This window comes from Athene cunicularia (assembly GCF_003259725.1).
Source record: "Athene cunicularia isolate RWA chromosome 1 unlocalized genomic scaffold, athCun1 chr1_part2, whole genome shotgun sequence".
Taxonomy (NCBI): Eukaryota; Metazoa; Chordata; class Aves; order Strigiformes; family Strigidae; genus Athene; species Athene cunicularia.
Window position 1 is genome coordinate 70,471,288 of NW_020799092.1, and position 18,394 is coordinate 70,489,681.

General features: G+C 38.0%; 1 protein-coding gene across 13 annotated transcripts in view; it reads right to left on the reverse strand.

Annotated features, from left to right (window-relative positions):
* The window catches only part of MAGI2 (membrane associated guanylate kinase, WW and PDZ domain containing 2), a 532,719-nt gene that overhangs the window by 285,387 nt on the left and 228,938 nt on the right, over window positions 1-18,394 (reverse strand). For all 13 annotated transcript variants that reach the window (XM_026868178.1, XM_026868173.1, XM_026868180.1 and 10 more), the window contains one exon: window positions 16,218-16,337. In XM_026868178.1, coding sequence (XP_026723979.1) covers window positions 16,218-16,266 — 49 coding nt within the window. In that variant the 5' untranslated portion in view covers window positions 16,267-16,337. The remainder of the gene's footprint in view (window positions 1-16,217; window positions 16,338-18,394) is intronic.

Genomic DNA, 18,394 nt, shown 5'->3' on the forward strand with positions numbered 1-18,394 from the left:
GTGATGTAAGAGTGAAATGAAAAATGAATTGGTACTTAAACATCATTTTTAATGCCGTTTCAGACATTGTAGGCTATCCTGTATAGCGTCTAGGAACTGTTCCACAAAAGTGCAAAACTTACAGGTCATGTGTAATATCTTCCAGTCCCACATGGGAACTACGCTGGATATCATCAATATCCAAAGGTATCTTAAAAATGGAAAGGACAATTAATTCTAAGCCTTGATTTGCTACCAGGGCAAAGATTAATGTAAAGGAAGTCCAGTACTGACATAAAAGTGAATGCTACGGTCTTATAAGGCAGAAGGCAAGAAATTTTCTAGAGTAGTTTTTCTGTGATATTCTATGACTGTGGGACTGATATTGCTAAGTTTACAACAGCAGAAAGCTGGAATCCATTTCTTAGCAATGACGCTGAATGAAAGAGAGGTTTTTGTGGCCAAAGCATGTAACCAGAAGCATACAATGTGTGCCAACAGGATGGCCAAACTGAGAGCTTTAAACTAGGAATTACAGGAGAGGTAGAGATTCCTCAACAAGCAAGTGAGCAAACTGTGTATGGGATAGGCAAGTTGAGAGCCAGCGGAGATGGGAAGAGAAAGTACACAGCAATCAACAAAACAGTGATGAAGTGGTATCACTTCAAGCATAGGTGTATAAAGAAGGAAGTACCTGTGAAACAATTGTGTGGAGAAAGCTCTTGAGACTGTTGTGGTGAATGAGCATGACTGTGAAATACATTGACATTAATGGATGCAGCACAGGGAACCACCAGGAGGAATTATAAGTCTCTGTGCAGATATAGTCAACCAGCTAATGGAGACATGATGGCATAACTCACGCAACTAGATTTCTGCAAAGGTTGGATAAAGGCTCTTTTGGAAAGACAGGATGGGAACGTGAGTGGAATGTTGACCTTTTTGTGAAACTGCAGCTGGAATGCCTTGAGCTCTGCTGGGGACAGTGTACTTGTGCATTGAGTTATTCTTCCCCAGGTGCATTTCCTTCTGCTGAATTTAATGAGTTTCCTCTCAGCCTAATTCTCTAGCCTTTCCAGGTCCATCTAAATAGCAGCACAACTATCTGGTGTACCACCCACTCCCAATTTTGTATCATCTGTGAACTTGCTGAGGGTGTATTGTCCCATTGTCTAGATCGTTAATGAAGATGCTTGAGGAACAGTATTGGCCTCAATTCCTGGGATACACCACTAGTGGCTCACCTCCAACTCGACTTTGTACCACTGATCACAACCCTCGGGACCTGGCTGCTCAGCCAGTTTTCAATCCACCATAAATTTTACTTATCTAATCCACATTTTGTCAACTTGTCTATGAGGGTGTTGTTGGAAACAGTGTCAAGAGTCTTACTAAAGAACATGTAGAAAACATTTGCTGCCCTCCTCTCATTCACAAAGCTAGTCACTAGATGATTTGAAGAGGCCCCTTCCAACCTAATAATTCTGTGAGACTGTGATCTTGACAATGACCGTTTAATAGTCTGTGCCAGACAAGAAGAGCAGACAGACTGTGGCAATCTGTTTGTCAGAGAGCAGATAGCTATACAATGTCAAAGTGGGTGGCACTGAGTAATATCAGGTTTAGTGATATGAGTTAACCTGGAACCTGACCCCTACCTGTCAGGCTTCTTTTGCAATCCTAGGGAATTTTAGACCTGACTTCCTCTAAAATTATGCTCATTAGGGCTACTGATGATAATGGTAGCTCATCTCTATATCTGTATCCTGTAGACTAAAACACTGATGCATTTCACTGTCCTATTTGATCATCAACCCTGGAGTACAGTCCCTCTTCTGGGATCTTAAACAGGTTTTTAGCTGTAGAAGAATGTTCACCTCATCTACTTAACACTTTCAGCACGTGCCCTGTGATTTAGTGCACCCAAAGTTAAGAACTGAAATTCTCAATATAGAGAATAGAGAGAATTTAATGCCTCTAGGGGGTGATTAAGAGCATTAAGCTAAACACTTAACATTTCATAGTGTGAATAACCTCTCAATCACATGCTGTTTTTCCTGGTGAATTTCTGATTCATTCCCACAGTGAGAATGTACAGAATAAAAATTTCAGTGAAAAAGATGGGTATTCAATACTTATTTTTAATCTGAATGCAGTGTGTCTTCATAACACATATTATGCAAACTTCTGCAGTTAATGAAGTAGAGGTGCTGTGGAGAATTTTTTCATTCCCTAATCAAAAACCACAAATAAATCATTGAAAGTAGCTAGTTTGTTTTACCTTGTTTTGCTTCAGTGTTTTATGTGGAATGGCACTTCTGAAAGTAAATGCTGTCTTACAAGCCAATGTATTACTGAGCACCCTCAAAATGAGGAGTGGAAATAATGAGATAAAGCAGCAAAGGAAAGCAATTATTCTGTAAACTGCAGTTCAGCTGCATGAAGACCACTATAAAAATCTATCAGTACACTTTGCCCAAACCTTTTTTAAAAATAAAGATTATACTGACAAGCTGAAAAGTTATGGCAGTGCTGAAAACAGTGGAAACTGCAACCTGTAATTAAAACAACTAAACAAAATACACCCCCACACCCCCCACTCAGTTTTTATATACATTAACAGCATTCTGTAAGAACAATGCATTTATAAGGAGAAAAACCTGTATCAAAAAATTTACTGTCTATGTAATGCAGGTTTCTTCCTGAATCTTGCTTATCTAATCAGACTGCCACGCTTCAAAAAAAGGGTGTCTTGAGATTATACTAGATGTCACCACCGGAAGACACTACATAAAAGCTAGACTCTGTGCAAGCCATTAAGGTAAACACTCCAAACACACACTCTATATACGTAAGATGAGGAGCTGATGGAACTTTCAGAAACCCAAATGATTCCCCTAAGACATCAGCCTTTAATCTTATGCCTGGAGTGACTTTTTTTCCTCCATGTGACTTTCACTGACAACATCACTAGTATCAAGACTCAAAAATAGTTTAGGATGCAGTAAATTACTCATAACTGCTAAAACCAAAAAAGCACACAGAATATAGGTAGAGACAGCTTAAAGCCCAGAAAGTCACAGTTGCAGGCTCTGCTCCAGCTGATTCAACCTAAGACTCAGTGTAGAAGATAAAACCAACTTTCCACCTCAAAGCCCCTAAAAAAAATCCTTCTCCTTTTTTCTCTGAACTTGCACTAAAGAGTAAGGCAAGAGGGTTACTGAGCTCTAGTTGGCTTAGCCTCCTCCTGACACAAAGCACCTCCTGTTGACCGTGTTCCTGTTAGAGGTTTCTACCTTACCCGTAAGTACAATCCCAGTAAGGAAAAGGCAACAGCCCCATACCTCCTATGGATGGCAAAACAGTACCTTTGCTTTACCCTAATCAACCAAGTGTACTCTCTTCGTCTCTAGGTTCTTCCATTAGCTAGAAGAAACCACCCTAACACTGAGAGTAACCCCTCAATGTGGAGGTTGCTATGAGGTAGCAAAGGCTGGGGGCTGATACTGCATAGGCACTGCCAGGTGAGGTTACGAAGGGAATTTGTTAAGTAAGTATTACAGGGGGAATTCCTTCATTTCCATCACTTTGATTTGCTTCCTTTCTCTTTCCAGCTAAATTTCACCACTGAGCATACAATCATGCACATCTTCATACCATCTGGCTGCTTTTATATTTTTTTATAGCTGAATCAGAGTTTTAATTTGAATTTTTGTCCATCATGAGATTTTTATCCTGTCTCAGACAGAGAAGTAGAGGTTTTCCAAAGATAGTAACAATTTCAGTAGCCTACAGGAGATTTTATTTCTGTTTCTTTTAGCTGCAGAGTTTTTATGCTCAGAAGACTAGTATCCAAATGCAGCTGGGAAAAATACAACAATGAAACTTGTGCTAGGGATTACCAACACAACTACTTGCAACCAAAATCTCCACAGGGAGGTTAGACAGAATTTTTCTCAAAGGAGTCTCAATTATGAAGTTACAACAGCCAGCGGCTTTTGGTTAGGTCTAACCCATAAAGCAAACTTCTGTCTGACATATCCCAAGTGTCAGCTTGGTGAGGAGGAGGATGCTTCCCTTGTCACATTCTTTGTCTATATATCTGGAGCAAGTGAAGAGCTCCTTGAAATAGTGGTGGTGCAGGATCTGTTCCAGAGCATGTATCCTCTGCCTTGAGGCCTTACACAGACTGGGCAAGGGAGAAAGAAATACTTGTACCTTCCCCCTTGTCTCTGTATAGAAGTCTTTCAAAACCCTATCATAGAAAACTGTTAATGGGATATTTTGTGATAGTAAGCAGCCTGTGCAGCCTACTGTAACATAAAAAAGGTAAACTAGCTGGCTTTAAAATAATCCTTTTGGGGTTATTATGAACCAGACTGAATAAAATTATCTTTAACAGAATGTATTAAAAATGCTGACAATAATATTGTTCCATACCAGAAGCTATGCTTTAAAATTTTTTAGGTGAGAATTAACTCTCCTAGTGAAGTTTTAAGCTGTAAAGTCATTTGGCTTTTCCATTTGTATGTGGTTAAACTAATATATTTCTTGTTAGACTGGGCAAGAAGGTAGCTGTGAGCTACACCATTCTCAGATCTTCCCAGTGATGGGACCTTCCACCTCCTTGGAGTAACAGGACCTGTACTCCCAGTTGTAAGAGCCATTCAGTCATCACTGTATTTGCCTACTTTTTAAATACTCATTCTGCCACTTTTGATTAATTTACCAGGACCATTTTATTCATCACAGCACCCACCTCTTCTCCCTTCCTCACTTATTTTCTATACTGATTCCACCTTCCCACCTGCATAACTCCTCACTCAACTCAGCTTTTGCTTTCACCTCTCTTGTTCTTGCTAGCATCAGCTCCTACAAAATCTCTTTGTATCTCCCTGTTGATCCTGACACGCCCTCTGGAAGAACTATTTACAACCACACCACGATGTCACCAACTTTATGATTTCACAGAACAGCTGAAGTTGGAAGAGACCTCCAGAGGTCATCTCATCCAACCTCGCTGCTCGAGGAGGGTCTCCTGAAGGAGGTTCCCCAGGGCCATGTCTTTTGAATATCTCCAAAGATGAAGACCTGTCTGAGCAATGTGTGCCAGTGTTTGGTCACTCTCACAGTGTTTGGTTTTCTGATATTCAGATGGAACCTGTGTTTCTGTTTGTGCCCACTGTCTCTTCGATACCTCTCTTTACCTCTTCCACACTTCTTTCATATCTTGAAGTGTTCCTATGTACAGTCATGACAGCAATAAAATCGCTGGTCCATGGAGAACCCCTATTTGACATTCAGCTGCTTTTCCTACTGACTGTTTTCATCTATTGTCCTTCATCTCATGTTGCAATTGTAAATTCCTGAGGTAAAGGGCTCTCTTTTTCTCTGATTCTGCAACACCTAGCCAGTGGTTCCTGGTCTATGTCTGGGGTTCTCTGACACCATGAAAATAAAAATAGTAGCAAGAAATAAGATCAGTTTGGTTCTTTCATTTAAAGCTTCTATAACCTTTACGCTTATTAGGGGAAAGCATTCATAGGCACAGAGCACAAAGGGAGAAGAACTGTATCATTCCCCTACAATCAACCTCAATGTCTGTGGAAGACCCTGCAAATGTGTCTATCCATGGGAAGAAAGGGTATTTGATTCCCTATCACCAATCTGAAAGCTCATTATTCTTATCAGGTACATCACTATGCAACTCAGAAGGACTTAAAGATTTTTTTTTTGTTGTTGTTTTTTTTTTTTTTTTTTGTTAATTGTAGTTTTTTCTCCTGGAGTCCTCAATTCAGTGATAGAGAATGTAACATAATTTGGGGGTGAACTAAGATCAAAGCAAAATTTTTGTCTTTGCATTCCTCTGATCTTCAGCAGCCTTGAGGATGCTCTAAACTAGGTCAGATATGAACATGCTGTGGTCATGGCTCAGTTGCATCTTATCTCTTCCTGGTGATGACTGAGGGAGCTTAGACTTACACTTAAATGAGTCTGGAAAGATAAATCTAAATCCTGAAAAGCCACTCAGTTTGCAAATCCTGTGGCACATCTCCTTCACCAATTTCAGTGCTGGTGTACTGAATATATTGTATTTTACTTATGCTGGCATAGGTTTCTTCCACATCACTATGATCTCTTTAAAGTTTATTCAATATTTTTGGCAGGTTTTGTCTGTATGCATGACATAAAATAACTGTAGATGTAGGTCATCAACTGAGCTATTATATTGCATTCTCTACCAGCATATTTGACATTGATTTCTGATTGTATCTCCATTACTTTTACTGGAAATACAAGGGAAGCCTTCCATTGGCAAAAAAAACCCTGTAGATCTACTTTTTCTTTCATTTACACAAGGTAAAACACAGAGTAATTATTTTTTAAAAGTGTAAACCCAATATACGGATTTCCCTACACTTGAAAGGTTTTGTTTGTTTTTAGTATCTTTAAGGTTGTTTTGTTTTGTTTTGTTTTTAATCAGAAACTGCCTTGCTTTGAAACACAAGCACTTCTTTTAGTGCTTGGGTTTTGCTAGTCTTTTATCTTGTTTTAATTAGCTCACTTGGGAAGTAATGTAACTCTATTGCAGAAAAAGCTGTATCAGTAGCTGAATCCTTCTTTTCAATTAACCATACAAGTCCAGGCCCTCTTCCCTCACATATACTGCATTATCCTACACTTGGCACAACCTGCTTCTCTCAGTGTCCTTCATTATCTTAAGGTCACCTTGACAGGAAGGAACCCATTCCCTTGTTTCATGCCAGCAGGCAGCAAGATCCACACTTTTGTTCACCTGTCTGGAGTTCATCATAGTAGCCATGACCAGGGTTGCATGCAGTACTGCAATGTCCTAGAACACCTTGCTATTGAAATTGAGAAATCAAAGAGATTTCAAAACACCACAACTCCTCCCAAGGCCATAAAAAGGATTTTTTTATGTCTTGCTGTAAAGCAATTTCTGCTGAAAGAACAGGAATAGAGAAACCACAGCCCAATCCTTGCTAGTATAGATAAGTTGTATCATATTTTTACGGAACATTATGCAAACAAGGAAAGACTCTAAGGGTCAGCTTTGCTCCGAGGGAACTCCTCAATATAGATGTGTCAGGAAGGCAGAAGCGCAGGCAGGCAACTAAGGAGAAATACAGAAATGTTTCCTGGATACACAGGGCAGAATTAGGAAGGCCAAAGAACAGCTAGAGTTGAAATTTCTAAAGGACATCAAGGGCAACAGAAAAGGTTTCTACAACCACAGCAGCAGCAAAAAGAAGACTGGGGAGAACATGGGCTTGCCTAATGTGGTAGGTGACCAAGTGATGGAGAGTAAGAAAAAGGATAACTTAGTGAGGGATTCGATGTCTTCACACCTCAGTCTTTACTGGCAAAGTCTGCTGCTCATCCCAGGCCTTCCAGGTCTTCACTTAGACTGGCAGAGAGAGGTACTACCCATGGTACAGAAGGATCAAATTAGGTACTAATTAGGTCAGCTGGACATACACAAGTCCATAGGACTGGATAGGATGCATCTGAAGGTGCTGGGAAGATGAATTGATGTTGTTTTGGGAACATTCTCTATCACGTTTGAAAAGCTGTGGTGATTAAAGGAACAAAGACGAGAAAAGGCAGTTGTTAACACTATCTTCAAAAAAAACCAAGAAAGATTTAGGGAACATACTCAGAAAAAAATAATAATTTGATTAACAGAAAGATGTTAATAGGAAGGCATTATGGAAGTTTTTGTATAACTTGTCTTTAGAAAATAAAACTGCTTCAAAATTTTTTGAAAATTCTGAGGTTGACAAAATGGAAAGACTTGTAGCAATTCAGATCTTCTCCATGTGTTTTAAGAACCACACAAACACTTTTTGAAGTGCAGCTGATGGTATTTAGCAGAATACTATTTTCTACAGGAAGGTGACTGTTTCTCATCTGAAGCCAAATAATAAGGTATATCACAAATACATATGTGTAGTATTCCTCCAGAGGAACTTCATAAAGACATAATAACATGGCAATTGCATGTAAACTGCATATGATATAACAAACATTGTGTCTTTCCAGCAATGTATTAAAAAAGGGAGATCTCTGTAACTGAGCAATGCAGCTAAACTTTTCTCCAGAGAAATGACATGTCATTATGATTTGTAATTTGAGATGTTAAAGTCTTTAACATCTTTTGTAATAACTACAGATAAATGTGCCTTATCTGTGTGATAGTCTGATAGCTCAAACTGTACAGAGTTTGACAGTGTTTTCCTAATACAGTCTGCGTTTAAACTAAAACAGCACAATACACACTGCAGTTGAAGTTCAGTTAGAAATGTATCTGAAATGTGCACATCAACTGCTTGTGATTTGTTTTATTAAAAAACCCCCACGATCAAAACCTAATGTGTCAAACAGTCAGCATTAATAAATACTATACTGAAGTAGACAATACTATACTACAGCCTTTAATTAATCCCTCTAACTAGTACAGGGACATTTCTACTAAGAACTACTTTTAAACTTCCTGACAGATGAAACTTGGATCTCCATCTCTGGAGGTTATTCTAACATTTAGGTCACAACAGTACGAGAACATTTGTTCCCCATATTAAACCCAAATGTTCACCTTTTCCAGATTCATCACATTAGGCCTGGTTACTTATTCACCCAATTTTGAATTACTTTTATTCATCCATTGGCTTCACACATTTTAAATTCTCTGAGCTTCTCAATCATTACTCAACAAAGCTCTATCTGATGAGTTTTCTAAATTTATTCCCTACAGCTCTCCTGGTAATTTGCATTACTTTTGTCTGGACACTTCAGTTTGTTAATACCTTTCTGGTAGTGACTGTACAGAATTGTAAAGAATAGGGCAGGTCTTGGGCTGAGCTGACACATGGCCAACTCAGCTCAGAAAAAAGCATGAAGGCGAAGTTTGTTGCTTGATGTCTCTGCAGCTGGATTCTCTTGGTGTTGATCTAGTTTTGATACAAAATAAAGTACACTGACAGTTCTTTCAGTGAGCCTGTTTGAGCAGAAAGGTTTTCTGGCCTGCAGCCTCAGCTCTCTGTAAGCTTTCCCCAGCTAGCAGTTTGGTTGAAGTGTCACCAGTATACTATGGAGGATGGTGACGTGCCGTGGGACCCACACGGAGGCAGCAACACTCTAACCATAAGCTTTGTTGCAGAAAAGGGGGAAGAGCCCAAGCTGCAAGAGTGAGAGGACCACAGCGGGACTGTGGACTGTTTGGGCCTCTCACTCCAAAAAGGACATTGAATGACTCGAGCGTGTCCAGAGAAGGGCAACGGAGCTGGTGCAGGGTCTGGAGCACAGGTCGTACGAGGCTGAGGGAACTGAGGGGGTTTAGTCTGGAGAAGAGGAGGCTGAGGGGAGACCTCATCGCCCTCTACAGCTCCCTGACAGGAGGGTGCAGAGAGCTGGGGATGAGTCTCTTTAACCAAGCAATAAGCGACAGGACAAGAGGGAATGGCCTCAAGTTGTGCCATAGGAAGTTTAGGCTAGATGTCAGGAAGCATTTCTTTCTAGAAGGGGTTGTTGGGCGTTGGAATGGGCTGCCCAGGGAGGTGGTGGAGTCCCCATCCCTGGAGGTGTTCAAGAGTCGGGCTGACATAGCGCTGAGGGATCTGGTGTAGTTGGGAACTGTCAGTGTTAGGTTAATGGTTGGACTGGATGATCTTCAAGGTCCTTTCCAACCTAGATGATTCTGTGATTCTGTGATACTGCCTCACCTGACAGCCCCGGCAGCAGGAGGCAAGCAGCATCACTTGCAAAACAGTTAGTGTTTTGATGTCACCAGTGTTCCTGTCTCTTGATGCTAAGAAGGCAGCCTGATTTCCTAAGATAGAAGTAACCACACAGCAGGAATACCAGTTATTAAAATATTAAAATAAGGAGCCTCCGATTCACAACAGAGAGGGATACATTCTGTCACACTAATCCTACATTTCAGCATGTTGAAAAAGGCACTGAAGAAGTTATGAAAGTCACTCTTTATATTGCAATAGTGTAATTTTTAAAACCAGTTGTTTTTCATAAAAAAGGGAAATATTTATTCAGTTTTGATTCCTTCCTTATTACTTTCCTGAGAAAATGACAAAATATTTAAATGAACTTTAAAAAAAGAAGTAAATGTGATTTTTGCCTTAAAATGCATTAACAAATGTAGACAGGATTCCTCATACATGTTGATATATCCACTAGCATTACATTTTTGAGCTTCTGAGCATTTACATTTTTGAGGGCTCTGTTTCACACTTTATTTTTTAAGGAAAAAAATCATTAGTTCTTTGAATTTCATATTTAATGATGAGATACAACTTCCTCCTCTGCCCCAAGGGTAAGGGAGGAAACACAAAAAAGCCCATAAAATAGAACAGGTACAAAAACTCAATCAGATCATGAAGTCACTGACTCTGTTAAGATTTCTTCTCCTATTTTTTGACCTAAATTTTGATGTATCCACCTTTACATGTTCTTTGAATGCAGTGATGAGCAGTGGACATCATAGATATGGGATCTACTACTTCAAGAGGCACTCTCAACAGGAATGTGATATTTACTAAAAAGTATCTCATTTCATTTGTCTAAGCCCTTGAAAACACTTTCTGCTGTTAAAAGACATGACTTTTGAAGGACTACTTCTGTTTCTTTCTTTCTATCTATCTATCTATCTATCTATCTATCTATCTATCCATCCATCCATCCATCCATCCATCCATCCATCCATCCTTATGATTCCTTTGTTTACCCTTTTAAATCAGAATATTTCATGAACTACTGTGTTTAGGTCTTAGGAGGATAGTATTTTATTATCTTTATTTTGATTACTTTCCTTTGTATCCCTCTGCTGTAGAGTGTTCAGGATGACTTGCTCATAAGGGAATGCTACATACAGAAAGTGGGTGGAATTTTGAATTCCCTATTATTTTTTTTTACATGGAAGAATGGAATTAAAACTACTGGAATCAACACCACTTCTTTATAAAACCACTGTCACCACAATGCAGTAATTAAAAACTCCATTGCCTAAATGGAGCATTCCTTAACTCATATTTTAAATTTACAGATAGTAAAATGAAATGTTAATTGAAATTTATTAGCTAAACAGAAAGGTTTAGATCATTAAGAAGGTTTTAGGCTAAATTTGGCTTAAGAGATGGAGTGACAGCCTGTGTAAAATTGAATGTCTTGGGTATGATGACTCTCCCCAGGTGAATGGAATCAGAGCACTTCCCAGTGTTGCTTACATGCCAGTTTGTGGGAAGAGTCACAGGCAAGACCTCAGCTTCAACCCACATTCACTTTCCTGTGGCAGCTCATCATATTGGTGACTCAATTGAACACATGTAAGCTGACCCCTTAAAACTATTCCTAGAACAACTTTAAGTTTTGTGTCCTCAAAAAACAAGTAATGCAGGACACTAAGGTTTTACTGATGGGAGTATTCAACCTTTTTGTAAAATACTTAATAATTACAGAATTCTGGAACATTAAGATAATTCCAGGTAACATTCAGCCTTCTGTCAAATCATACTCCATCAGTAAAAAAAAAGGATGAAATTCTGTCTCCATTTAAGCCAGCTGGAATTTTACAGAGGGAAGTCCATGATCATGCAAGTGGTTAAAAAGCTTCAGTGAGCTTTGAATTTTAACCAGTGAATGAATTTGACATAATTCCAAACAATCAAATCAATGATAAAAAGTGGATTTTTGACAAAATTAAAGGCACAATAACTAAAATGATTGCTTTTCATTGGGTAAATTAAGGACTCTGCTTACATTAATAGTAAGCAAGATATGTTTTATAAAACAACTGTTATGGAGCTCTTCTGAGGCCAAAGAAATTTAATAGAAAAAGAGGGTCCTATTTAGTATATTTTTCATAGGTGTACTGGTTGAATTAAGTTATTTTCATAAATTTCACCACATCTTCAACAAGCTTTTCTATGTCTGCATTTCTTATAGAGTTCCTCGCTGCTAAAATCCCTTTTGCTTTGTGTATTTGAAAAACATTTATGTCCTTATGGATTATCAACAAACACATTTATTTTTCTTAGAGTATTTATACACTGAACAATTCTTGTTATTTTTGGTACTGCTACTGCATATATTACTTTTAAAAGGCAGTTCTACCCAGAGCATGCATTACTCTTACATTCTTAATACTTCATAATGATCTCTTAACATAACCTTCAATTATGTGCCATAACATATCTGGGTTTTGGAAATAATATTGAAGTTGTTACATTTCTGTTTATGAGCATTGGCATTCTTACCCAATATACATATCAAGTACATTTTCAGTCTACTGATATGCTGCACTGGCTAAGAAATTTTGCTGATCTAATAAGGAGATGGGAACAGCCTCTGAAGTCAGTGAACCATGAAGTCTCCATACAGGCTTTGACATATCAGAGAGATGACAGCATACGGAGCCAACCCTCCTATTGGAGAAGTTGTAAAAGACAGCACACACATATAAACACAGTGTCTGTTCATCACAGCTTGGTTATTCTGCGTTTTATAGATTTGAAAATATTGTGTCTATTCAGAGACCATCTATGAACTTCATTCTGGAAATTGGAAAAGGAATGTGGATTATTCTGCTAGGTCACGTCCTCCTGTGCTACATGAGTCTGCAAAACAGAGGCAGGGGGCTTTCACTCTGCACAGGAACGTGTCCTCCTCTGCTACAGAACTATGCTTATTTTACCTTATCTCATCCATGTTGGAAACAAGTTTTATTTCCAGTGAAGTTATCATTCTGGGCCAAATCATAATTCATTTAATAATTACAGTAATTTGGAATTCTGCTAAAAAGAAAGTGAAACCTTTAAGATCTGGCTGCACTATTATACAAAGACTTCCAAATTTATGAGTTTGGTGTGCCTCTGGCAAACATTCTCTGCCCCAAATAGTAATGCTTTGGTGGAATTCACTGAAATTTTATTACAAATTCAGAACTCAATGACAATGTCACTGAAGTTACTGTGACTTGGACTGTTAATCTGAGTGAGAGTGTAAGTGAGCCTTGTATTCTTCTTGCTCTCATTCTGCATTGAGTAGTGTCACCTAGATTGCCATGGAACTTTACCACAGGTGAGCTGCAAAACATGCAACAACTATTTATGTACCATTATGTATAATTAAAATACTTCATTTCTACAAAGATGGATTGGTATTTCCAGCAATTGTTCAAAATGTTCATGTTCTACTGAAACTAATTATTTTCATATTTTCAAAACTGGTAAAAAAAAAAAAAAAAGATTTGTAGTTTTATCATGAACATTCTGTTGATTTTCTACAGCACTCTGGAATACTACAGTCATTCACAGTTGTCACAAAACTGGTAGACGAAGAAACGCATATTCAAAGTCTAAGTAGTAAGGAGGTCACAAAGCAACCTATTTTAAATTTTGAAGTTTTGTAACTTAAAAATCTATTTTTAAACTTAAAAAATAATGTATGCTTCAAAAAAACCCAACTATAGAACTATACTTTTCTAAGAATATATACTAGTTTTGCTTTTAGATTATATCCTGTCCAGGTTGGAATTACAACTATTATTTGCTTGCACCAGAACAAAAACCTTCTGACTGTCTTTACTGGTTTTCTCATTATTATGAGAAAATATCCTCCCTCCCAACAATACTGAATGTTATAATGAACAATACAAACACTCAGTATGAGGTAAGTCTCCACTTGGCTTCCTTCTCCTCTGGTTTACTTGGATTTTTCCTATTCTCTTCGGAATTCATGGAGTAGAAGGTAAATGGACTGAATCAACCCTTCTAGTCAAGAAGTGGCGAAAAACAACAGACGTACACAGAGTCTGTCATTTTATCTCAACTAAATGAGAAATCCCTTCTTTTAAACATTATTCTGGTAGAGACAAACTGGTACATAGTGACCATGGTTAGAAAATCAGTGCAGACTGACTCAGCTAAACTATAGAAACTTAATTAAATACATAATTTATTTATTTATGATTTTTTCCAATTAAAAAAAAAAAGAAATAATAAAGAAATCTGCAGACCTATCTATTAACATTGAGAATCATTAACAAGAAGGCTGATTTGTTTCAGAGGCCTGATAACCAGTGTCAATAAGGAGAGAAAACTCATCTCTCAGAAGATGCATGCTCACATAAGTTTCCTGATCTATGGAAAGATTAAAAAATTATCTTCTCTTAGCGGAGGGAACTGAAAATTTCTTTGTTTTCGTTGGTATAACTGTCACCAGTAAACTTAATCACTGAAGACTTAATGTGCTCAGGAAAACCTGTGATGGAATGATTAGCAAAAATCCTTCCCTGAGGAAGGTACTACAGTCATGAGGAATTAATCATGAAATGGAGGGTGTAACTTTGTAAGGTCATGTCTTTGTATGAGAACAGAGGAAACATCAGTAAACTAAATATATTTTCTAATGTGTTACCTGTTAATAAATAGACAGATAATATATTTGTCAAAATGCACATCTGGTGATTGGGAAACCTGGGAATCAGACAGGATTTAGCAGAAATTGCCCAGTTTATTTTGTTTTGCATTTAAGTTTCTGATTTCTTGGCTTCAGTGCACTTGTCATCTGTGACCAGCAACTGACGTGACAGCCATTTCACAGACACAACTTTGGACCTCTCTTCAGATAGCTCCTCAGCCAGTTTAAGGAGTTATGCAGACTTCCTCAAACAATATTTCACTTTGCTGTCCACTCAGCTCTGGTAGTTGCTATTAAAAGACACCTCTCAGTATCCCTCAAGGGAGAGAACAGCACTGTGAATTAATTTACCCTAGCAGTTCAATCTCTATAAACTTGCTACAAACTAATGAAATTACATGGTCAAGCAATGACAGACTTGTGCTACACTTAAACTCCTTTAATGTTAGTTTCTAACACCTAAGGTAACAAAAAGATACTTCAAGAAAGGCTTGTTATTTAATGAATCTCTGACAAATGTAAAATCGTGGTGGTGTCCTTGTATTAATGTTTAGCAACTTCTATCACTAGACAGTGGGGAAAATAGTAGAAAAAGAAAAGACGATATATTTTCCTTTATTTGACCTTCTTTAATGGAAATCTTTGTTACAAGTTCTGTATTGATATAACTCTTTATGAAAATTTATTTACTTTCCAATGGGCACTTTGTGCTGATTAGGTGAGAAAAGATTACCTTCCTTCCTGCTATTTATAACACAGCTAATGATTTTCTTTGGGGTGAATAGCTTCTTATTTATCTTCAGATGCTTTCCTTGACAGGGACAAAGTCAGGACAAAAAGGTCTTCATTGCTTCTTTTGCTACAAGGGAAAATTATGGGGCTGCTTCCTGTAAATGGTTCTACTCCCCCAGGTATTCTCATATGTAGGGGTCATATTTTTTGTATAAAGGGTGATCCCTGTCATTTTAAACATTACATTAAAAAGACCTATCCATTACTCTGTTATCTTAAATACTAGTGTGTTTCTAAGAAGCATCTGGTTTAAAATAGTATAGCAATATTCTGGTTTTATTAAAATGCCCTGCTCTGTAACTGCCCTTCCATTTATAGTAGTTTCACTTTCAGGATAGCTATGTTTTGGAAAAGGTTTAAAATCAGATGAATCATCAGTTCTCCTGGGAAGCACTGTTCTGCAATAAGCTGCTGGCTCTTTGCCCCACATACAGACATTTTCTAATACAGTCATTAGGATAGATCCTATCCCTCTGTCATATTACAAAATTAATGAGTTCTTTTCAATAACTTTACAAAGCCCATAAGACATGACATAAGAAATCCTTCCTGTTTTACTTAAATAGTGAGGTTTCAACCTCTCATATATATTGGTATTTGCAGGATCATACACGCAAAGGAAAAGTGTCAGCCTTACAACTGATTTCTGTTGTAGAGTTTGTTTGTCTTGCGTTAGAAAAGAAGATGTTTGCTGAAATTCTGTGGAAATCTCCTCAAGTATCTGACATAAAGAATTAGTGTTTCTTTCCTGTAAGTGCAATGTATTAACCTGTTTCTCTTAACCAGTATAATATACTAAAATTACAATGAACCCATGTGCATTTAGCTTTTACATATGAAAATATTTTCATAATGGCCATATGGCTCTTCACAAATTTCTGAATACAGTAGCAATGACACATTTGTAACGCGATGTCCCAGTGCAATTCCATTAAATTAGAAAGAAGCCTAATGGAAAGATGAGACAGATTTAGCAGGAAAAGCGTGCTTACCTTCATATGTTCCACTTTCTAAGAGAGCACCACTTTTCTCCAATTCCATAAAATCTTCAACAGTGATGAAAATATAGTCCACACCAGGGACTTCCCCCTCCTTATGTGGCCTTGTGGTGCCTATTAATAAGACAAAAGACACACTGTCAAGCACATGACCTAACTGTAGAATGATATTTTTTTTAAGTTTTGGAAATTTTACAAAGTAAACCATTCATACAATACATTATGTAGCACTTCCTCCTTTTGAGGATGTCTTTCAAAACCATACAGCTATTTTTGTTAAAGCTGAGAGAGTTATATGCAATGCATGTTTAAGATCGTTAGATGTTCTTTGGATCCATAATATTTATTCTCACTAAGGAAAATGTATCATACTGCTATTCATTTTACATTACTAGAAAGACCCTCAGTGACACCAGGCATTCAGAGGTACCTGAAATCTTTGATGTGTATTTTCTACAGCTTCAAAGGCTTGTCTACAATTAATCTGGTTCATGATCTTTTAGAAACTTATTTACTACGCAAATAATAAATCTGTAAGTAAATCTGTAAGGCTTATATTCACATTGCTTATTTCAGTGCCATAGTGGACTTAATAAATGATTAGGCTTAAGGGGCTGAGTGATTCAAATCACCTGCTAACCATGTTGTCAAACTGCAAAGGTGCTTATATTTAGTTATAGCTATTGCCTCTATTGTCATTACTGGATGACATAACTCCAAAAATGCCAACAGACAGTATTTCATACATACTGAGAAGTGACTCATCTTAGCTAGCAGAAGTTGAGATGTTAGCAGGGAAGCATCTGAATTTGACCTGATGTCCTAATGATCCAGTTCACTGTGGTCAGGGTATCCCTACATTGACTAAACCCACTAAATAAGTCTCAAAACTCCATTTGGAAATGGAAGAGTTTTAGTTCCTCCTCAGTCTCAGAGTGTTTGAAATTTCTTAATCAACAAATTTTTTATCAATACGGTAGTGATTACATCACCATTGCAGGGTTTGTTTCAAGACTGTTGACTCTAGGAAGTGGCTAGAAACCACATTTTCCACTTTCTGGACAAAAGTTTAACATTATGATATTGTGCAGAAGACACTGTCTCTCCCTCAGTATCCACAACCTTAAACACTGTACTGTGACTCTCATATTATGCAGAGATGATTCAGACATCTCTTCAGGTCAGCTAACACAAAATGTTTCATCTACTTTTGATGTCTATTATTCAGATATCTGCATTTAAACCCCTTGAATCATTTTGTGTGAGACTCTTCATGGGATTAAGAAAACTAAGTGTAACTGTCTACATTTCTGCCATGTCTATAAAATAATACAGTCAAAAGAGGTGGAAGCAAGAGAGCTATTCAGCTGCCTACTTGCTAAGAGCTCACTTCTATTGGCCACACATAGGTCTCTGGGATGTCTCAGATATCCATGTGAAGCTAGCAGACAGGCAGAGGACAAAATATCCCTTGCATTGCCTCAAAGGCACAAAATTATCCTTTGCACTGCCCAAAACGCAGCTGTGTTAATCTCACACCACATTCCACTCTATAGCAAGGTCTAATGGTGACTTCTGTGCCATGAAGGGCACATTAGAAGTGCAAGATTCTCTCAGTGACAATAACAGGGCTCCTATGCTCTCAGTCATTCCTACTGGCCAGCATTCAGCATTGCCGAAGCACTGGATGGCCTTTAGTGTTGTCCAAACTCCTTGCTGTCAGTGGAGACATCAAGACATAATGGTGCCTTAATTAGGTTATCTGGACTGTTTGTCATAAACACCTTTCTCTCCTCCACAGGCAGCCTGAATGTCTGTGGCAAAGACTGAACGAGCTGGAGAAACTAACATCAGGAATATGTTTCGACAAATCTATGAGAAACTTTCCCTCATCTGTATGATTCCAATTCCCTTTTCATTTCAACATTTAAAACTAAAACTCATCTTATTTGGCTGTTTACTTCTGGGAATTGAATATTTGAAGAAATGGGTTTGTTGGGATTATTACTATTGCGTTTCAGGGATGGTATGATTAAAGCACTCAGATGCTTGGACACAGTCCATAAATATGTTGAATTTACTCCCCATGGAATAACTGACCCCCGGGGATGCAGCAGCATCCTCAAAGATCTCCAGCCCTTTGTGAGAACTGTGCAGAAGCACAGGGATTC